Source organism: Dama dama, chromosome 7 (genome assembly GCF_033118175.1).
Source record: "Dama dama isolate Ldn47 chromosome 7, ASM3311817v1, whole genome shotgun sequence".
NCBI lineage: Eukaryota > Metazoa > Chordata > Mammalia > Artiodactyla > Cervidae > Dama > Dama dama.
This window is the reverse complement of record NC_083687.1, coordinates 26,175,915-26,199,032: the sequence shown is the minus strand read 5'-3', so window position 1 is coordinate 26,199,032 and position 23,118 is coordinate 26,175,915. Positions and strand designations below refer to the sequence as shown.

General features: G+C 41.1%; 1 protein-coding gene across 1 annotated transcript in view; it reads left to right on the top strand.

Annotated features, from left to right (window-relative positions):
- Nucleotides 1-23,118, top strand: part of PKHD1 (PKHD1 ciliary IPT domain containing fibrocystin/polyductin) — a 428,428-nt gene that overhangs the window by 62,791 nt on the left and 342,519 nt on the right. The window contains exons 32-34 of the mRNA XM_061146900.1: nucleotides 1,809-1,952; nucleotides 8,430-8,649; nucleotides 15,809-15,959. Coding sequence (XP_061002883.1) covers nucleotides 1,809-1,952; nucleotides 8,430-8,649; nucleotides 15,809-15,959 — 515 coding nt within the window. The remainder of the gene's footprint in view (nucleotides 1-1,808; nucleotides 1,953-8,429; nucleotides 8,650-15,808; nucleotides 15,960-23,118) is intronic.

The following is a 23,118-nucleotide window of genomic DNA, read 5'->3' as shown; positions in this document are numbered from 1 at the left end:
GTGGGTTCCATCCCTGGGTGGGGAAGATACCCTGGATGAGGCATGGCAACCCACTCCAGTATTCTTGCCTGGAGAACCCCATGGACAGAGGAGCCTGGTGGATTACAGTCCATGGGGTTGTAAAGAGTCAGACACAACTGAAGTGACTTAGCACATAAACACACTTAAGATAGTTCAAATGTGATTGTGATGCAGAAAGTTTAGAAGAAGTCATGGAACAGGATCTTAGACTGATGAAATACCAATCTATTTTTTTGGAACAAATGTGTCCGACCTCAACTGGGTGAGATATATAGGGATTGGGGCTTGTTTCTAAGTCTGTCACTATCTTAGCTGGGTAACTTTTTTAAGCCTCAGCATTATTATTTGGTAAAAGGTTGGGGCTGGTTTTTCCTCCCTAGTTCTCCTTTCAACTCTCTAAGAATCCATGATTTTTAGGCAAAAGAGCAGGGGTAAGAATGTACCCAGGCAAAAACTTGTCAGGTGGCTGTGTAAGTACCACCTAGACTTGACATGAAGGTGGGAGAAGCTGGAATCTTAGCATGGACTAGAGATTTCAACCGGCATTTTCCTTTATTGGTTCTCATACTGAAGCAAAACATATTGTCTTGACTTTATCCATTTGATAGGCATACTTCTTACACGGCAGATAGGAGTGTAAACCAGGGCAACGTTATTTTGGAGAGAAAACTGGCCATATCCTTCCAAACTAAAAATTTACTTTTCTGTTGACCTAGTAATTCCATGTCTAAGAGTTTGCATCATTTTTATTCATATAAGTGTATAGTTCATTGCAGCATTTTTAATTGCAGCAAAAGGGGAGATATTATGGAACTATTCCTGATAGCTCAGTTGGTAAAGAATCTGCCTGCAATGCAGGAGACCCAGGTTCAATTCCTGGGTTTCGAAGATTCCCCTGGAAAAGGGATAGGCCACCCACTTCAGTATTCTTGGGCTTCCTTGGTGACTCAGCTAGTAAAGAATCCTCCTGCAATGTGGGAGACCTGGGCTCAATCTCTGGGTTGGGAAGATTCCCTGGAGAAGGGAAAGGCTACCCACTCCAGTACAGTATTCTGTACTGGAGAATTCCATGGACTGTATAGTCCATCAGGTCACAAAGAGTTGGACACGACTGAGTGAGTTTCACTTTTACTTTCATTAATCAACAAGAAAATTGCTCAAGACATTAGGGTATAATCATATAATGGAATTCTAAGTGTCTATTAAAATGAAGAGCTGGATCCTCTCTCTCTCTCTCTCTCTCTCTCTCTCTCTCTCTCTCGCTATATATATATATATATATATATATATATATATATATAAAATGTATATAGACTTGGAGAGATATTTATGCTGCATTTCTAATTAAAAATTAAGTCATAGAATGCTATGTATAGAATGATCAGTTTATAGTAAAATAGTCTATATGCTTTAGAAAATCCTAAAGGATTCACGAGAAACTAGACATGTCTTTTTCTGGGGAGTGAGATAAGTAGGTAACGGAAGTTTTACTTTCATTGTGTACTCTCCTGTATAAAAAGTTTATAAACAAGCATTATTTTCATACATAAGAATTATGACACTTCATAGGTTGTTGAGTATGACTGGGGTTTGACAGAACAAGGGCTGTGGGCTTCAGAGCTCAGAGCTTAGTGAGAGGAAACTGAGAAAATCGGGGATCCCAGGCCAATTGTGTGGACTCCGGTGGGCATGGAAAGAAGGGTGGGCGGCGAGAAAGCTTGGGCTTGAATTTTGAGAAAAAAAATATTTGCCTCTGTGATGGTAAACTCCTCATTTTGTCTTTAAAGGCCACCTAGGAGGGAGGCTCGTGCATGTGTTTGGAGCAGGATTTTCTCCCGGGAACATCTCAGCTGCCGTGTGTGGTGCTCCCTGCCAAGTCTTGGCTAATGCGACGGTGTCTGCCTTCAGCTGCTTGGTTCTGCCCCTCGATGGTCAGTAGAAACACCATATTTGTTTTATAAAGAGTAGGTGTGAAATTAGCATACTCTGGTTAACTCCATTTTTTTGGGTAATTCATGCTCTATTGACTCAATTTTTCTGTTTGCTTCTGTGGAAAAAGTTTTCTCTGATCCGCATGTAAAATGGTAGTTAGTACTGAGGACCGCCTATTAAGATGACTCATAGTAGCTTTTTTTGTCATATTAATAACAGCAAAAAATTTATCACATATTCTTGACAGCAATTCTGTGATGATGGGGAAAGGGATTCTGAGTTGTGAATACTAGTTTCAATGGCAGCATAGGCATCAGGGGGAAAATAGTCTCTTGGTCTCCTGAGGTGGGGCTGCTGGAAATGTCTGCCTACTGGAAGTACTAGTGAAGGGATTACATCATCTGGCTGGAAATGTCTTGCACATTAGTGTGCTCAGGTCCTGAATCTTATTATAGGCAAAAGGGTCAATGTTGACATTATCCTTTTATTCTGTAAAGTCCAGGTAATTATCTGAGCCGTAACTCAGTAAAATAACCACTATCTCTCATTGCTTTAAGCTTTGTTGTAGTTGTTTGTTGCTGTTTAGCCGCTAAGTCATGTCCGATTCTTTGTGACTCAATGGACTGTAGCCCGCCAGGCTCCTCTGTCAGTGGGATTTTCCAGGAAAGAATACTAGGATGGGCTGCTCTTTCCTTCTTCAGGTGATCTTCCCATCCCAGGGATTGAACCTGTCTTTCCTGCATTGGCAGACAGATTGTTTACCCCTGAACCACCTGGGAAGCCCTTTAAGCTTTGCAGTCATCATGTAAAATATGGCATGGGAAGCTGTGTCTTTGTGGGGTGGGGGGGTTAGAATGCAAAGTGCAAGGTTTGATTTTCCCACGAAGCTCGCAACACATACTAACTGCCCACTGAGCTTCAGAAAAAGGTTTCAGGGATGAAACTGCCGTTTATCACTACAGGGTCAGCTAAACCATGTGATTATATTGTTTGCATAGTCATACATCTTGTACCCGTGCACTTAAAAACCATTTGCCCTCATGTTTTCTGTATAATGCTTTAAGTTATATTCCTAATTTATGTGTCAGCAACTTGGCTGTGGGTAAAAGACTTACAGTGATAAAAGCACCACTTCATCTGAGCTTGGACCAAAATTCCATGATGTATAATACTATTGTGCTGGCAGTTTACACTGGATTGTCTTAGACCAGAAGGAGGAAGGAGAGGAGCGGGGAAAGGAAGGGGAGGAGAAACAACCCTTGTTTAAAATACCAGAAACTGAGGGTCTTATTATCATCATGTATATAAGCAGAACATTATACACGAGAGTATTATTCTACTTAAGATTCTACAGTAGGAAATTTAGGATATGGTAGAAAATTTAAGTTAATATATCTGTTTCTCTGCTCTCACTCCTATGCATAGAGCTGTCCTGGCTTAGGGGATGTGCAAAATCAATGTCTGATGAAAGAATAAATAAGGGAATTGGGAAATGGTGGAAACATAAAATGTTAGTTGTTCAGATGTGTTCCACTCATTGAGACCCCATGGACTGTAGCCTGCTAGTCTCCTCTGTCTATGGGATTCACCAGACAAGAATACTGGAGTGGGTAGCCACTCCCTTCTCCAGGGGATCTTCCCGAACCAGGGATCAAACCTGGGTCTCCTACATTGCTGGAGTAAAGAATACTTGAATTATATGATATCCCTCCGAGTCACCAGGGAAACATAAAATCAACCATTTCTAGGTCCTAATATTTAAGAAATGCTGCTACAGTTTTTTTTTTCCCTGGGGGAAGGTGCGGCTTTCACATATACACTGTTTAAATCAGTCAACCCCTTGCTATTGTTTCAAGACAACCAGTTTCAACCAGAAGTACGAACTTAAAAACCATGAAGTCAGGGTTAGAGAAGCTGTGTTTTATTAGGAGTTTCATAACTCATAGGAGGAGAATAAAATAAGTTATTATATTTAATGAGATTTGGTTAAATTTATAAAAAGACTTTTCAAAATTTCTTGATTTTTAAGAGAAAAATGAGTGAGAAGCTGTGACTCTTACTCTTACCACTAGGTGTCAGCAAACACTCATTGATTGTGCAAGGGCTGCTCATTTATTCCAGGGAAATAGATAATTTGACTTTTCCTTTTTCATTAAAAAATAAGTCTTTTAAAAGATGTCTAAAGATGGAGAGGAACTTGTGAAATCCTACTCCATTGGCTTCTTACTTAAGATCCAAGATGGAAGTTGGGAATTCTATGAATCTCTGAAATTGAATAAAATATTTTGAGACTATGATTATGTATTTTTTCCCCCAAGAAGTAGGTCTATAATGGACATCAAATTGTCAGAGGGATGTATCTCAGAAATTGCTAAAAACTACTAATAATTCCCCTACCTTCAGAAAGGACTGTATAGAATCAAGTTAGTTAAGAATCTGTTATACTTTAAAAGATTTTTTTAGCGGGCAGTTTCACAGCAGTAACCCCCTCAAATGTTTCACAGTTACTCTTTCCAGAGAAATCTGTCCTTTTCCCTAATGCTCCCCACTCTATTTTTTTTACCTTAATCAGTTGGAAGCCTTTGGGAAAGCCGAATAATTTCAGTTCTTCTAACACAATGCTTCTCAATGATATTATTATCGAGAATTATATTATTATGGAAGGATTATTGAAAAAAATGTATTATTACTGGGGCAGCAAGAGTAGCAGCACTTGGGAGTCTGTTAGAAATGCACAACCTTGGGAACTGCTGTATCAGTAAACATTTTGGTATTTCTCTTCTGAGACTCTGTAGAAATATGGAATTCACTATGCTGTATCCTTGAAACTAATGTAGTATTGTAAATCAACTATACTTCAATAAAGTTTTTTTTAAAGGTGAAGCTTTTAAAAAAGTCCTTTTTCTGCTTTGGGGTCATTCATCTTTACTTTTGGGCTTCTCCAGTGGCTCAGCAGTAAAGAATCCGCCTGTGATGCAGGAGATGGCAGGAGACCTGTGTTCAATCCCTGGATCGGGAAGATCCCCTGGCAGAGGGCATGGCAACCCACTCCAGAATTCTTGACTGGGGAATCTCATGGTCGGAGGAGCCTGGCGGGTTACAGTCCATAGGGTTGCAAAGAGTCGGACCTGACTGAAGAGACTGAACACTCATGCATGCATCTTTACTTTTCCCTCAAATTATACTTCTGATGAAAGAAGAATTTTACTTTTTCATGTGATAGGTTGTTACAGCACCTTGTCAGTTTAACACTCAGTATTTGTTTAAAATCAGCAAGATATTTGATCTTTTGGTTTCCTGCATTTATATCTTGAATTATATGATATGACTTCTTCATGGAAACTGATTTTTTCTGTAAGGTGTTAAAACCTAAAGTGATTAAGGTTACACAGCTATTCCGTGGCAGAACCTTGAGTAAAATTGAGTAAAATTCATGGATTCTGATCCCCAGCGCTGGGCATTTATCATAATCCACCTTGTGAATTTGCATCCACCTAATCACCCATTATGAGTTCATTATTTTATAGGTGTTAAGCCTGTTTTTATTTGCCCTAGGGCTTACTACTGGAAAGTTCTCATGTTTTCTCTGTCCATGTGAGAGTCTTACTTTCCAGATGTTTTAACTGCTATAATTCTTTGGGAACACAGTCACAGAACCTACTACATGTCAGGTGCTTCAGAATGTACCAGCAAAAATAGTAACTATTTTTGTGTGAATGAGTAATGGCAAACCCTCTTGTGTACTTGCCTCATCCGTTGCTGCCTGCAGTCATGTGATATGGGTAGGTGTCTTAGCTTCAAGCTCACAGTCCTTGATAACACATGTTCTGTACCTGAGTGAACAGGCTAGCTCCTGAGGTAGAAGGCTAGAGAAATTTTTTTTTTTCTGTTTGATTAAGGTTTTCAGGCAGAGGTACTCCCAAACCGTCTCACATAGAGACTTGTTCATGCTTAGTCACTTTGTCATGTCCAGCTCTTTGCAATCCCGTGGGCTGTAGCCTGCCAGGCTCCTCTGTCTATAGGATTCTCCAGGCAGAATACTGGAGAATCCAAGAATACTGGAGTGGGTTGTCATTTCCTACTCCAAAGGAAGTAGGAAATGGCAGACTTGTTCATCCTCCTGTAAAAAGTTATTACCAGTCTGCCTTGGTGATGCTTTTTACATTGTGTCTCGTGACCTGGGAAGAAATGTTCTCAGGGTCAAAGAGCTTTAAATCATTGCTTTTCTTCTTTATGAAATGTTAATAGAACTCTATATGAAAATCAAGAACTTCAGTTAATCAAGAGATCCCATAAAGAGAATGAGAAGTCTAGCCACAAATCTGGAGAAGGTGTTAATAAGCATGTAATTTCTTTAGGATTAGTACTCAGAGTATAAAATGGCACAAATCAATAAGGAAAAGATAAGCATTCCAGTAGAACAAAGGGGCAAGTGACCTACATGGGAAGTTCATAGAAGAGAAAATAGGAGTTATTACTAAATATACAAAAAGCTGTTCAACCTAAAAAATAAAGATGACAATACAAATTAAGGCCATAATGAGATGCTTTTATATACTCACTGGACTGACCAAAATTAAGTCTGATAATCTTAAGTGCTGGCAATTTTGTGGATTACTGGGAACCCATAAAGATAGGAAAGTAAAATGGCACAAACAATTTTCTTAGAGACATATACTCTAGAGAAAATGCATTACATATTTGTAGTGGCAAAAGCTGGGAAATTCCCCAAAGTCCATTGGTGACAGAATAGGCAAATATATTGTAGTACTTTCACATGAAGCAGTGTTGAACAGCAGAGAAAATATTTGAACAGCAGTTATGTGTGATAATATGGCTGAATCTTGGAAATATAATATTGAGTGAAGAAAGCAGGTCTAAGAATATTATGCCATGTATAACTTTCTAAAGTTCAAGAGGAAGTAAAAGTCAACCACCTTCTGTCTAGTGGTTGTTTCTGAGAATGAGGAGGAAGTGGTAGACTTGGCCAGGAGCACGTAGATTGGCGAGCATCGTGACGGTGTTAGACTTTATGTTGGCTGATCCTGTGGTATTCACATGAGTTTTTTTTTTTTACTTGGATGATTCATATTTTACAAAAGCATGATTTATATCCTTCTGTATGTGTTATGCATGTCTAATACAGATTTTAAAAAATTAATATATTTTATTGGAGAATAATTACAATATTGTGGTGTTTTTTTCCATACATGGACATGTGTTATTTATTATTGGGGATATAGTTGCTTTGGGCTTCCCTGGTAGCTCAGCTGGTAAAAAATCTGCCTGTAACACAGGAGACTCCACTTCGATTCCCAGGTTGGGGAGATCCCCTGGAGAAGAGAGAGGCTACCCACTCCAGTATTCATGGGCTTCCCTGGTGGTTCAGATGGTAAAGAATCCACTTGCAATGCAGAAGACCTGGGTTCAATCCCGGGTAGGGAAGATCCCCTGGAAGAGGGCATGGCAACCCACTCCAGTGTTCTTGCCTGCAGAATCCACATGGATAGAGGAGCCTGGTGGGCTACAGTCCATGGGGTCACAACGAGTCAGACACGACTGAGCAGCTAAGCACAGCACAGCACACAGTTGTGTTTACCAGGTTGTGTGAGTTTCTGCCGTATAATAACATAAATCAGCTAGGCCTGTTAGGTCGCTTCAGTCATGTCTGACTTTTTGCAATCCTACGGAGCCCTCTAGGCTCCTCTGTCCATAGGATTTTCCAGGCAAGAATGCTGGAGTGGGTTGCCATTTCCTACTCCAGGGGATCTTCTTGACTCAGGGATCGAACTCGCGTCTCTTATGTCTCCCGAGTTGGCAGGTGGGTTCTTTACCCCTAGTGCCACCTGGGAATCAGCTATATGTATATGTATATCCCTTCCCTCTTGAACCTCCGTCCTACTGCCCCCCCTTCCCATCCCATCTATCTAGGTAATCACAGGGCACAGACTGAGCTCCCTGTGTTATGCAGCAGGTTCCTCCTAGCTGTCTGTCTTACACGTGGTAGTGTATATATGTCAATCCTAATCTCTCAGAACCTCCGTCCCACTGCCCCCGCCTTCCCCTCCCATCTATCTAGGTAATCACAGGGCACAGACTGAGCTCCCTGTGTTATGCAGCAGGTTCCTCCTAGCTGTCTGTTTTACACGTGGTAGTGTATATATGTCAATCCTAATCTCTCAGTTCCACCCACCCTCCCCTCCCCCAGCCTTATGTCCACGTGTCCATTATGTCCATTCTCTACGTCTGTGTCTCTATTCCTGCCCTGCTAATAGGTTCATCTGTATCATTTTTCAAGATTCCACATATGCATTAATATATGATGTTTGTTTCTCTGATTTTTAAGAAGAGTAAATGAGTAAGTTTATTTTCCTATTGGTCAAAGTACAGCACATGGGCTTGGTTGATGAAACAATGTGAAGCCTTCAGTTCTTCCTGTGGTTATCACCTAAACCAACAGTGACTATTTCCTGCAGTGTCCTTAGCTTCCCTGTGTGACCTGAGGCCTGAGGAGGAGGACTGCGAGACCTCCAGCTGCAGCTATGTGCACTGTGATTTGATCATCACTGTGGGGACAGAGAGCCCGCCGGAATCATGGCCTTACTTCTACATCTGTGAAGAAAGTTCCCAATGCCTCTTGGCACAAGATCATTGGACAGAGTCTGTCCTTCCATCGTTCTCAGGCCTCTTCATCAGGTAACTCAGTCCTTTCCCTCCCTGACCTTGCATACAAATGCGTGGTCAGTGGATTGATGGAATCATCAGGAACTCCATGTTGGTGGACTTGGCCCTGGGGCCAGTGCTGTTGTCGGAGGGACTGTTCCATTGTGGATTCCAGCCAGCCTACATATCAAAGCGTCTGCTGTCTTTTCAAGTGTTCAAGAGAACATCTGAAAAATCTGCCCAGTAAACAGCCCGCTTTGTTCTTGCTTAGGTTTTAATATTTATCTTCCGATCCGAAGCAACATCTGGTGAATGCCAATGGGGAAAAAGATTAGACATTATGAAAAACAGAAGGCTCTTTTCCCCTCTCCTTTTTCTTTTCTTTCCAAACAGATTCACGAGTATGAGAAAAAGTCGTAGAGAAATCCAGCAGATTGTACAATGTTTATTCAAAAGAAGTGGGGGTGCACAGGCAGGACTGTAGATCTCGGATTTAGAAGTTATAAGCTTATAAGGATTTTTTTTGAACTTAAAAAACAAATACCACAACTTTCCAGGTAAAAACCACCTTTTCTAAACAAATTTTTTTAAAAAGTGTGGCCATGTCAGTTGCTCTAGATGGACTTCATTTTCACAGGCAGCTCCTGTTTTATGAAGTGTGATGTTTTAGTGCTGAACATGGCCCAGTGTCCTTCTTTATTTCTTATCAAGAGTGGTTAAATCCAATTATTTAATGAAGGCCTATTTCCTCGTTAAAAAATAAAACTAAGACCGACTACCCAGAGGAAAAGCAAGAACCAGCCTTTTTCACAGCAGTTGGACTTTCTGATGTACTGGGACAGTCCATGTTTAGAGTGAATTTGCCACCAGGAGTTTGGATTTAGTGAGAGGAAGAAAGGGCTTCCTTGAGGTTATTATCTGGAATAGCAGGGAAAAGCTTGCTTAGGGCTTATAGGAAATGGGGCTACAGGTGGTGCTCAGGGGAGACTGGATCTCAGCATGCTGACGCTGGGCACCAACAAGTGTATGTCAGCTGGTCCTGGCTCCCCGGAATTCGACAACTTTATTTTGGTCCCTAAGCTATTCTTTGGAGTTCTTCTCTTCTCTCTAGGAAGTGGCTGAGGGCAACTGAGCCCTGTGTTCATTCACTCAGTCATGTCCGACTCTTTGAAATCCCATGGACTGAGGTCCTCCAGGCTCCTCTGTCCATGGGATTCCCAGGCAAGGATACTGGAGTGGGTTGCTATTTTCTTCTCCAGGGGATCTTCCTGACCCAGGGGGTCAAACCTATGTCTCCTACACTGGCAGACAGGTTCTTTACCACTGAGCCTCAGACCCTACTAAAAACTATGCCCTTATCTATGACTATCATTTGCAGTATACACTAATAACCTTATAATTCTTCATACTCTAATTCAGCAACTTCACTTTCAGGATTTTAAGAAAGCAGTTAGAAATATGTAATATTTATGAAAAACTATAGTCTTTGAAGTTTTAGGTATCATAACAACAACAACAACAAAAAAGCTGAAATGAAGTAAGTGTTTATACTAAGAAACCTTGAAAAATCATGATGGATAATATTTAACCAGAGAAATGCTTACAATATATTAAGGAGTGAAATGTGCAGGTTATGAAATATTGCATCAATGTAATCCTGACAGTGTTCATAGTACCTGTGTCTGTAGGCACATATGACAAGTATTCGGGAAAAAAACTAGAAGGAAGTATTCCAAAACACTGAGGGTGCCTATCCCTATGGGGCTGGAGGACTGATCATATTTGCTTTCATCATTGAGTTTTTATGTAATTTTTTTCAGTGAATATGTACTAATTTCTTAATTAGAAAACACATTATAAATTATACAAGGGGAGTTAGGAAAATCATGTGCTAAGAGGCTTAGCTCGATCCTCTTAAGATTCTGCTTGTGAACCCAGGGAACTATTTTCTAGGATCTTTACAAGGGACCCATTTCATCAAATGGTTACTCCTCTGCCAGCCACTACCACTATAAATTTGATGTCATTTGGCAAAGGCAGATATTCATATCCGTGGCAAAAATATGCCCAATTTGTCCATCAACCCATCCATCCATCCAATATTTATCAAATGTTTACCATGTTCTAGTTACTATATCAGAAGCGGGTGATTCAATGGTGAATAGGATGCAAAGTGCCTACCTTTAAGGGTCAGGAGGGGACTAGACAATAAACAAGGTGGTCATGTGTTGTGATAAGGGCTATAGAGTGATAGAAAACAGTAAAGGCTAATTTTAAAATTATTTTTATAATTGAAGTGTATTTGATTCACAACATTGTGTTACTTTCAGGTAGACAGCAAAGTGATTCAAATATACATAATGTATTCTTTTCAGATTCTTTTCTCTTTTAGATTGTTATAAGATATTGAGTAGAGTTTCCTGTGCTATACAGGAGGTCCTTGTTGGTCATCTATTTTGTATATAGTTGTGTGTATATGTTAATCCTAAACTCCTGATTTGTTTCTCCATACCCACATATAAGAAATATGACTGTAATATTTGTCTTTTGGCTTACTTCACTTAGTATGATAATTTCTAGGTCCATCTAAGTTGTTGCAAATGGCATTATTTCATTATTTTTTATGGCTAAGTAATATTCCATTGTATGTATGTACCACATCTTCTTTATCCACTCATTTGTTGATGGATGTTGAGTTTGCTTCCATGTCTTGGGTATTGTAAATAGTGCTTCAATGAACAATGGAGAGTGTGTATCTTTTAGAATTACGGTTTTTTCCAGATATATGCTCAGGTATGGGATCCCTGGCTTGGCTCAGAGGAGACTTCTCTGAAGAGGTGTCTTTTAAGCTGAGCTAAAGACCAGTGTCATTATGGAGAGTCAGACAGTGGGTGAAGCAAGTACAAATGACCCATCAAGTTCCATGAACTGTTAGAGGTCAGAAGGGCAAGAATAGGGTAGGAAGAAAGTAAAATGGCTCAAGATGAGCTTGGGGAGGCATGAAGACCTTAAAGGCCATAGTAAGGAGTTTGGATTATTTTCTTAGAACAGACTAAGTATCTTTCTAAAATCACACTGTCAAGCCTTGGTGGTATCAGGGCTAGAACCCAAGGCTTCTGACTAATGGTGTACTTAGCATGGTGCTGTGTTGTCAGCCTCAGCAGCAAGAGGCTTGGCTGGGCTGTGCGGGTCCAGGAGATGAGACAGAAGAACCAATTTTAGGCTAAGTGAGGGAGACAGAATGACAGCGTGTGTTTTTATTGCCTCCCCTAGAGAGCAAATACAAGATTACCTGCTTACATTTGGGTCTGATCAGACCAACTGAAAGAGAAATAGGTCAGGACTCAGGAAACTTAGATTCTAGAACTCTCTACCACCATGTGGACCAAAAATATCCTTTCCACATTGTCAAAATAAATATTTGTGTGCATGTGTATATGCATGCCCACTATATAATCTACCTGTGTATTTCTCTACATATGCATATGTCCATATTTAAATGTAGCCAGTTGCATTCCTTAATTCATAGGATGATTGTGGAAGAAAACATGGCATAGTAATTATTAAGAAACTTTGAAAGTTTGCAAATGTTAGTCTATTGTTGATATCCTGGTGTCTCTGCTCATCTTGGTGATGGCTTTTTAATGAAAAATATTCTAGTCAGATAATCAGAAAGGAAAAGAGAAAAGAAATAATGAGCTAAAAGTTGTGAAAAAGTCTAAGGAGCAGCAAGGGGTTTTAACTCTTTTAGAGCAAGAAGAACATGATATTTTTCACTTTATTCTTTTATTGGGAAGCACATGCAGGCACACAGAGTGGGAAGCAGCCTGGAGACCCAGGATGATGGGAGACAGAGTCAGGGGTGCTGTGGTGGGTAGGCCTATGTCCGACTTCACAGAGGTAGGGAGGAGGTGGGCCCTTCCACACCATGATCACTGGTCTTTCCCAGGAAGATCAGTGGCCCCAACATGACATCTGCTTCTTCTGTCATGTGTCTGAGACTGTGGGGAACAGGCTGTCTCCTTCTGGAATGGCCTGGAAAGCCACAGCGATCCTTGCTACAACATCGACAGACACCAGCAGGACCTTCTACTGGGGGACCAGCTATTGGAGGACTTGCTGAAGGAACAGGCTTTGTTTAGTTGGTCTAGGACTCTGTCAGCCGGAGTGAGCTTCCGATGGCAGGTGATACATATCATGCTTCTGGAGTCACTAGTGAAATGGAACATTCACTGTGAACTGGAGGGCATTACTACAGGCAGGTGGAAGGAGGGCAGGGTGACTTACCCTATTTTACTCTGACATTTGCTGCTGAAGAAACTAGAAAGGGTAGACGAAGGCTCATTAGGAGGTGGAAACACATTACCAAGAAAGGTTGTAAAGGAAGTTGGTTGCTTCTTCTCTTAGTGTCTGAGATCATCCTATAGTGAGTGCAAAAAACCTGCTCATATGAGTGAAGATCCACAGCTGGAAATGAACATGAGAGAGAAGCACAGAACAGGGAGAGGTGACAGCAAATATTCTTTCCCTCACCTAAAAAGCAAAACAAGGGGAATTCTGGAGATGTAGAGAGCTAGGCTTGTGTTATTCCTGACAAAATTCCAGAATGAATTATTAATCAGATGGTTTGTGAGCCTTCAGAAATGGAAGTAACAATCTGGGAACCGATTTGCAAGGAACACGGTGGTGGGGGAAACCAAGTTTGTTTTCTTTCTGGTGACATTATAAGAGATTTACAATGGCAGTGGTGAAACTACTATTCTATTAAACTATTCTACCCACTCCTTTACTCCTACCTCCAGTAGCAAAAGAAAGGTCTCGCTACAAAACCCGAAGCGCCCTGGCAGAAACATAGAGATGCTTTGAAGTCAGGTGTTTCACTCGGAAGGTGAATTTTGCATTCTACTTCCTCATATTTCCATAGGTATCTAAACATTACATCATATTTTAATTTAGAAGTTAAATTGCTTTTCTTTTCTTTACTGAATCTTTGAGTGTAACCAACACTCCAGGAGCAAATGCTGTGGCTTTGTATACCCCCTGGATGATGGCTCAGCTAAATGGATGTGTAGCTACGTTACAGGCTCAGATTCCAAATGTATCTGAGCATTGGGTCCACATCAGTGAGATGGCCTGGAACAACAATGAATGTAAATCCCCACATTGACATTTCAACAATAATACCACCAACATCCCTACCACCCAAAACTAACAAGGCTGACTTTATCAACCACTTCCAAGTGCCAGATTCTGTACAGACATGTTTGTTGGCTTCATTTTGCTCCATCCCCCAATACCTTATTTTATTTAAATATATTCAATTTTAATTGGAGGGTAATTGTTTTACAATATTGTGTTGGTTTCTGCCCCAATACCTCTTGAAAACATGTTCTTTATGATTAGTAATTTCATTTTATAAACGTGCTTTATAAACTAAAGCTTAGAGAGTCATGTTTTCACAATGTCAGATGGATGGTAGATTTAGAGATTTGAATCTAGCTGGTCAGCTTCCAAGCCTCACCTCTGCATGCTAATGCTCCTCAGAAAATTGTAGTGGCTCTGAGACTTCAAGTTCACTGTCGTCTTAATTTAAGCTTGAAAGTGAAAGTGTAAGTTAGTCACTTAGTTGTGTCTGACTTTGCGACCCTGTGGACTGTAGCCTGCCAGACGCCTCTGTCCATGGAATTCTCCAGGCAAGAGTACTGGAGTGGGTTGCCATTTCCTTCTCCAATTTAAGCTTGGGAGGCTACAAAACGAATACAGTATTAAGTGCCATGGTGGGGAGGGCTTAGGTAAGGGGAGACCACAACCTCAAAGGTCAGCCAAACTGGGCTGCACAATGTTAAAATATTGACACTGTACAGTAGGTCCAGAAGATAGTGGGTATGGGAGTCATGTTTTGGGTGGATATGGAGTTGAGAATATTCTAGTCTGAAGACGAGGAGATTAAGTAGGTGTAATAGTTATCCTTCTCATTACTTCTAACAAAGTGTGGAGAAACCATTTTTGACATTGATTTGGAGAAAATCTAGTTCGACATGATAGTTTCTCAAGCAGTGACTTTTTGCCCTTTTCATCACCAATCCTGGTCTTCCCATGGGATTGGCCATCTTGGCCGTGATGCTCCATATCAAAACTCGGGAGTACTGCTCTAGGAGTTGGGACCCCTGGAGCCTCAGCTTGGAGCTGTCATACTTTCCATGTTTGACTTTATGCAAATCCTCAGGTCTCTTTGGGTTACACTTTTTTTACGCCTCTACCTACTTTTCTGGCTGAAATGAGATCATACATATGAAATTGTTAAGAAGTGTAAAATATCATGCATTATTATAACTAATCATCTAGGAGCTAGTTGCAACAATGCCTAAAGCCAGGATTATTCTTGAGCAAATATCACACCTGTTGGGGGCCATACCCTGCAAACTCCATGCTCTCGTTTCCTCTGGACCACATATTTTTAGATTTTCTGTAATGCTACACTGCTGTTTTTCATTTTGAATCCACTCTGGTTTCTCTCCTTAAAGCAAGAGGACTTTTAAAGTGAGTGGCTGATAGTATAACTGGCACATATATCGAATCTCCTTAGTCTGGGCTGTTAAGTAAGTTTAATTAATTTACTAAGTTAATGTTCCACTGCTAGCAACAGAGACTCATTGCCATCAGCTGGGGAGAGGGAATTGAAAGCCTAAATGAGCTCATTTTTTCACAGTTGGAATTAGGGACCAGTTAGCCAGTTGTGTGGGTTTTCCAATTTCTCCATCTGCCCTGGGGGGATTCAGCAATTCACTCCCCAAACAGAGTGTAAGAACAGGAAGAGAGAAGGGGTAAAGAAAAAAAAAATTTTTTTCCCCAACATTTGCTTCCATTTTTGGAACTGGAAGTATTGTCTGTGTATTGCTTATTCAGTTGGGCTTGGAGAAGCTTTTGCTAAATGTTCCTGATAGATCTGGAAAAGAGAAAGGCCTCAGTGAAAGATATTTACCATGTGCATTTTCATTGCAGGGTGTGCAGATAAAGGGAAAACAAATAAACAATAAAATAATGGAAACAAAATTACAGAAATTTGCAAAATTTGACAAATGGTGGCCTGTAGTTGCCACAAGCTAATGGCTTGCAATGATTAATAAGAGTAAAAATAATTGCATTTCATTAAGATTGATGACACCCCATTTAACCTCCCCTCTCGTTTCAGCCCTAAAGTGGAAAGAGATGAAGTTCTCATCTATAATAGCTCCTGTACCATTACCATGGAAACTGAGGCAAAGATGGAGTGTGAGACGCCTAATCAGCCAATTACCGCCAAGATTACTGAGATACGGAAAAGCCGGGGCCAGAACACTCAGGTATAATCAAATCTTTTTTACAGACTGATTCAAACGGCTCAAATTAAATTTGTAATATTGTGTACATTAAAAAAACAATTTAGCCCAAATGGCAGCGATATATAATATTAAATGCTCTCAAACTTTGAGGAGCTGGTCTAATGCACAGCATCTGAATTCATAGTTAGCTATGGTTAATCATATATTTTCTCAAAAATAAATGAGTGCTGCCTGGACTCTTTTAAAGCAAATTCTGAGCAGATAATCTCAGCATTTTGTCCTGCTTTCCATGAGCATGTTTGAAAGAAGCTCTCTGTGGTTTATTTCTCCATGAAATAAATGGCCTACGATTTAACCAGGCCCTTCTGGAAGGTTTCCAAATCACTCAGCCATCTTCATTTTGTGGGATGACAGTGTCTGCTGGCCTGTCCCATTCACGTGTGTGTCGTGCAGAGCAGAATGGAAACTTCCACTTCTGAGAGGATGACATGGAAATTAGGACCGAAGAGGGAGAAGGTCTGCAGGGTCATCTGGCCCAGCCTCCCTCCTTCATCTATCCATTTTACATCATCTTAGCCACCCCTCCAAGGGGCTCTTGTAAGAAGGTGTTCTTAAAAGTCCCCAGTGAGAAATTCCACAGCCTTCCAGGGAATTTTTGAAAATTGAAATCAGAGGCGAAGTGCTCTTTGGAAATATATCAGATAATCTTTTACGACTCTCCAGGCTGCTCAAGGTACACAGATAAAAAATAATATTTATTGAGCACCTACTCCCTTAGGTGTCTTTCTCTTTATGAAAGCGATCCTCAGATCTTCCTCTTTTGTCTCTTTTATTGAGACAAACCTTTACTGAGTGCCTATTAAGTGCCACACAGGGTCGTAGATCTTGTAAATGTTGATCAGATGAAGGCTTTGCAATCCCAAACTGTACTTCCTGGGTTGGTGAGGCATGGTTTTCTCTAATTTCCGGACTGGTAATGAAAATACATGCTACGATAAGTAACGTGATTTTTCTGTTCCCTGTCTGCCTTCCCACATCCCCCTCACCCAGCCCCCCAGGATCTCCCTGTCCATCCTACCTCTTCCCAGGCTTCTCATGCCCCTTTCCTGAACCTTCAGGTGGTTCTACAGGGCTGTCCCTTCTTCCTTCATTGTGTTTGCCCACTGCCCTACTCCCCCTCAGTGCACCTCTTCCTTTCAATGCTTCAGTGCATCAACAGCTTTAATTCTTCATCTGCAACACTATGGTCCCCTAATAACAGCCTCCTCTTCACGCCAGTGCCCCTTCTCAGCAGTTGGCTGGCAGTGATGTCTCAAAGGTTTACAGTAGTGAGTGAGGCTGCTGAATTAGTCTCGAAATGTAGAAAGAGAACTGTGGGCTGAAGACTAGCTCTGGGACACTGAGCAATCCTTAAGACTTTCTGGGCCTCTGTTTCTGCCTTGGGAAATAAGCTGGGTTGTTGGTCTGCTCATCTAAACAAATGCGGTGACAGAGAGGAAGAGGCAGGTAGCACAGGAGTGAGGAGTGGGCTTTGAGCTGGACTGCTGGGGCTGGAACACATCCCTTGCTCCCTGGGGGACTTCTGGCAACTTAGTCCCTCTGTGAGTCAGTTTTCTCATCTGTAAAGTGGGGATAATAATGGTACCTGCCTGATAGGGTTGATGTGAGGATTCTAGCCTGCGAGCTGCTGTGAATTCATCTTACACACAGTCAACATTCAGTGTTGGCTGTTCTTGGCTGTGCTGTTTGCTAGTTTCAGTGTAAGAAAATGAAACAGGATCATTTCTCTTAAGTGTTCACTGCTTTGACCAGATCATTTCACTTAGATTTCTTTGAATTTTCTATCATCTCAAAGACTGAATTTTTTTTTGAGGATTAGGTGTCTGTCATCTTTAAATATTTATCTTCCTCCCTCCCTCTTTGATACCGTAAATTTGTTTTCAGTGTCCATGAGTCTGTTTCTGTTTTATAAATAAGGTCATTGTATCATTTTAGATTCCACATGTAAGTGATATCATAAAATATTTGGCTTTCCTGTCTGACTAACTTCACTTAGTACAATCATCTCTAGGTCCATCCATGTTGCTGTGAATGACATTATTTCATTCCTTTTTATGGTTAATATTCCATTGTGTGTGTGTATACACCACATTTTCTTTATTTGTTCATCCGTTGAGGGACATTCAGGTTGCTTCCATGTCTTGGCTATTATAAATAGTTCTGGTATGAACATTGGGCTGCATGTATCTTTTTGAATTAGAGTTTTCATTTTTTCTGGATTTATCTGGAGTGGGATTGCTGGATCATGTGGCAATTCAATTTCTAGTTTTTTAAGGAACTTCCATACTGTTATCCATAGTGACTACACCAATTTATCAATACATTCTCACTAACAGTGTAGGAGAGTTCTCTTTTCTATCTACCCTCGCCAGTGTTTATTATTTATAGATTTTTTGACGATGGCCATTCTGACCAGTGTGAGGTAACACCTCACTGTACTTTTGATTTACATTCCTCTAATAATTGGTGACGTTGAGCATCCTTCTCATTTCCCTTTTCCTACTCCGCTTGAATATTTTGCTGAAATGCTACTTCCTGAATGAAGTCTATCCTTCCCACCCTATTTAAAGTTACAACCCCGTGATGCCTACTCCATGTGTCGTACTGGCAATTTTCCTTAGTCTGTTCCTTTTTTTTTCCATAGACTTTGTCACCTGCTAACATATTATGTATGGTAATATGTTATTATTACATAAAATAAACAAATAAATTATGTTTACTTATTGTTTAGTGTCTGACTTTTCTTGCTAGAATATGATCTCCAAGGAGGCAGAGTGTTTGTCTCCTTTGTTCACTGGTTTGTCCCAAGTATCTAGAACAAAGCCTGAATCAAATGTACAAATGGACAATATATAAATAAAAATAAAAACAAAAACAGTTAAAAGAAACCTTCTCATATGTTCCTTCTCTAATTGCATCCCCTGAAGATTCTATCTGAAAGAAGACACACACACACCCCCAGGTATAGATATACCCATTTGCACACAAAGGTGTTATTGTATCATTGATATTGTTCTTCAACTTGTATTTTTAAAAAACCTATTGACAGTCTAGGATATCAGCTCCTGAAAAGAGGCACTTTGTTTTGTTGCTTCTGTTTCCCAAAGGTTAGAACGATGTCTAATACACAGCAGATCCTCTTAAGGTTTATTGAATGGATGAATGGATTTATAAATGAATGAATGCGTCATGGTCATCTTTCCATTTTAGCATCGGTACATTTTTCTCTTCTTCAGAAAATATTGTATTGCTGTGGTACATCAAAACAAGAGAAAAGATTTTAGGAAAAAAAACATCTAAAAGGTTGCTGCAAAACTCAATAAGCTGCCATAAAACAACCAGCAGTTTGAAGAATTCCTGAAGGATAAAGAGTGGGTTGCATCGGATGGGTAGAGAACTCATAGCAGAATAAACATGATGCAAAGTCAGTTTAGAGAAAACTGATAGAAAGAGTCCACTATACTTTTCAATGGAGCTCCCAGAGAAATTCCAAACTTGAGAGTCTGGCAGGGCAGGTATCAGAGTGACTAATGAAAGAATTGCTTGGGAGAACTGCTAGGGCCTTTCCCCCCACTTTCCCCTCTCTCTTTTTCTCTGTCCCCGTGGTGGCTCTGTGGCTCTTAAGATGAAGTCTTAAGAGTGATTCACAAAGCAAAAAAGGGATTATTTTCTTGGGGACAGGAGATGGGTATGGTCCTTTGTGGGTATCAGTGTCTTTTTTAAACTCGGCCCAACCCAAGGCGACTCTGAGACTCCAGGACAGACTCAGGGAGAGAAGGAAGACCGGGGCAGGGAAAGCAGCGTTCTTCTCATTTCTGCCTCTGAGGGATCCCTTTACTATCCCTCCGCTCATCCAGATGTTTCACCCAGCAATTTCCGTTGTGCTCACTTGAAGAGGTTTCTGTGAACATCTGATCTGCCGCATCAGTGGAAAAAGAAGTCAGAAACAGTGCTGTTAAAGTTGTCTGGCAGGTAATTTTAAACCTAGAATCCTATACCCTGTAAAATACTATTTGGAATAGAAGCAAAATAAAGACATATACTCTATACAAAATTTAGAAAGTTTATCACCCTTGTGCACTCTCTGAAAAATGACATGCTCTGGCAAACCATAAAATGAATCCAAGAAGATGGAATGAGAAACAAGAAACTAATGAACAAAGAACCTGAAAATAGCAAAACCAGAGAAAAACGGTTGAAAATATGACTGTGAAGGTTAATATAATTAAGAATGGACTCTTAACCAAACAGAGGAAGGGACCTCCTGTGTCAAGGAGATAAAATAAAAGGAGGACAAAAACAGAGTCATAAGCACCCTTCTTGATAAAGTGAGGAAATTTTTGTAACACAAGCACAACATTATGTCAAGATTGAAAGTATATGGGAAATGTGGATGAATTCCTGGGGAATAGGAATGTAAAAATTAAGTTCCTGCAAAGGGACATTTAGATAAAAAAACAGGACAGTTTGCCCCACTGGACCCTAGAAGAGCTTTGGATTTAGATAAATTTAGGTACCAGGAAGGGGCTTCCCGAGTAACTCAGCTTGTAAAGAATCTGCCTGCAATACAGGAAACCCCAGTTCATTTCCTGGGTCAGGAAGATGCCTTGGAGAAGGGATAGGCTACCCAGTATTCCTGGGCTTCCCTGGTGGCTCAGATGATAAAGAATCTGCCTGCAATGTGGGAGACGGGTTCGATCCCTGGATTAGGAAGATTTCCTGGAGGAGGGCATGGCAACCCATTCCAGTATTCTTGCCTGGAGAATCCCATCGACAGAGGAGCCTGGCAGGCTATAGTCCATGGGGTGGCAACGAGTTGGACACAACTGAGTGACTAAGCGTGCGCACGCACACACACACACACACACACACACACACACACACACACACACGCACAGAGGTATCAGGAAATGGACATGAGGCTGGAGGGGTTGTTTGAAATCTCTATCAAGAGTAGCTAGAGCCCAGGACATTACTGTTGGCAGACCCAGTCAGACATCTCCTTCTTCCTCCTACCTTCTACCTCCTCCTTCCTTCTACCACTTCTTCCTCCAGGAAGCAGAGACATAATTGATGGACATACTGAATTAGTGAGATATTAATTAGGTGCTTGATGTCCAGTTCCAAATAGGAAAAGGAGTATGTCAAGGCTGTATATTGTCACCCTGCTTATTTAACTTATATGCAGAGTACATCATGAGAAATGTATGAAGCACAAGCTGGAATCAAGTTTTCTGGGAGAAATATCAATAACCTCAGATATGCACATGACACCACCCTTATGGCAGAAAGTGAAGAAGAACTAAAGAGCCTCTTGATGAAAGTGAAAGAAGAGAGTGAAAAAGTTGGCTTAAAGCTCAACATTCAAAAAACTAGGATCATGGCATCCAGTCCCTTCACTTCATGGCGAATAGTTGGGGAAACAGTGGAAACAGTGGCTGACTTTATTTTTTCGGGCTCCAAAATCACTGCAGATGGTGACTGCAGCCATGAAATTAAAAGAAGCTTACTCCTTGGAAGGAAAGTTATAACCAATCTTGACAGCATATTAAAAAGCAGAGACATTACTTTGCCAACAAAATTCCATCTAGCCAAGGCTATGGTTTTTCCAGTAGTCAGGTATGGATGTGAGAGTTGGACTATAAAGAAAGCTGAGCACTGAAGAATTGATGCTTTTGAACTGTGGTGTTGGAGAAGACTCTTGAGGGTCCCTTGGACTGCAAGGAGATCCAACTAGTCCATCCTAAAGGAGATCAGTCCTGAGTGTTCATTGGAAGGACTGATGCTTAAGCTGAAACTCCAGTACTTTGGCCACCTGATGTGAAGAGCTGACTCATTGGAAAAAACCCTGATGCTGGGAAAGATTGAAGGCAGGAGGAGAAGGTGACGACAGAGGATGAGATGGTTGGATGGCATCACCGACTCAGTGGACTTGAGTTCGAGTAAATTCCGGGAGTTGGTGACGTACAGGGAGGCCTGGCGTGCTGTGGTCCATGGGGTTGCAAAGAGTCAGATACAACTAAGCGACTGAACTGTCCAGCACAGGGGAGGAGGGGATGGAGAATACAATGGAAATCTGGAAGGTTTCCAGGTTGGAAGATTGTTTACTCTTAAACAGAAGTCAATCTCCCCCAACCCCCCACAAAATTCTTTTTTGTTTTGCCCCCAGCTCCAGTATTCTGGTAATTCAAATTCTATTCTTTCCAGAAGGGAGACTGGAAGATACTTGTTTTTGGAGCTAAAGACCCATGGATTTGGACATTTGGAAGCCTTATGGAGTCCCACTTACACAGATCGTCCACTTTAAGTTTTAGTGCATTGCTCTTAAATGTGAACAGACAGACTTCTGGTTTTGGCCACAAGAGAGTGATGTTTTAGACTTACCCACCTGCTGGGTTTCCCTGGTGGCTCAGTCAGTAAAGAATCTGCCTCCAATGTGGGAGACCTGGGTTCTGTCCCTGGGTTGGGAAGATCCCCTGGGGAAGGGAGCAGCTCCCACTCCAGGATTCTGGCCTGGAGAATTACATGGACTGTAGTCCATGGGGTCGCAAACAGTCGGACACGACTAAGATACTTTTACTTTCACTTCACTTACACCTGCTGTACATGACTGTACAACTAGTTAGAATATATTTCAGGCTTTGGATAACAGACACAAGGCTGTGATCCTTGAGAGAAGGGAAACACACAAGGAGAGCAAGCAGCTTTCTGTCTGGGGACACTATTCTAGACACAGCATAGGGAGAGAGACCTCAAGCAGAGAGAGACGGCATCCCTGGGGGGCCATCGGAAGCTAGAACTCAGGGCGCTTTTGTAGGTAGGAGGCATGGAAATGGAAGTGGAGGTGAGAGGGAGAGAAAAATATTTAATGAGATAATGGCCAAATTTTTCCCAAATTTGATAAAATACAACCCCACAGATCCAAAAACCTTGAAAGTGAAAGTCGCTCAGTTGTGTCTGACTCTTTGCAACCCTGTGGACTCTACAGTCCATGGAATTCTCCAGGCCAGAATACTGGAGCGGGTGGCCTTTCCCTTTTGCAGGGAATCTTCCCAACCCAGGGATCTAACCCTGGTCTCCCCCATTGCAGGTGGATTCTTTACCAGCTGAGCCACAAGGG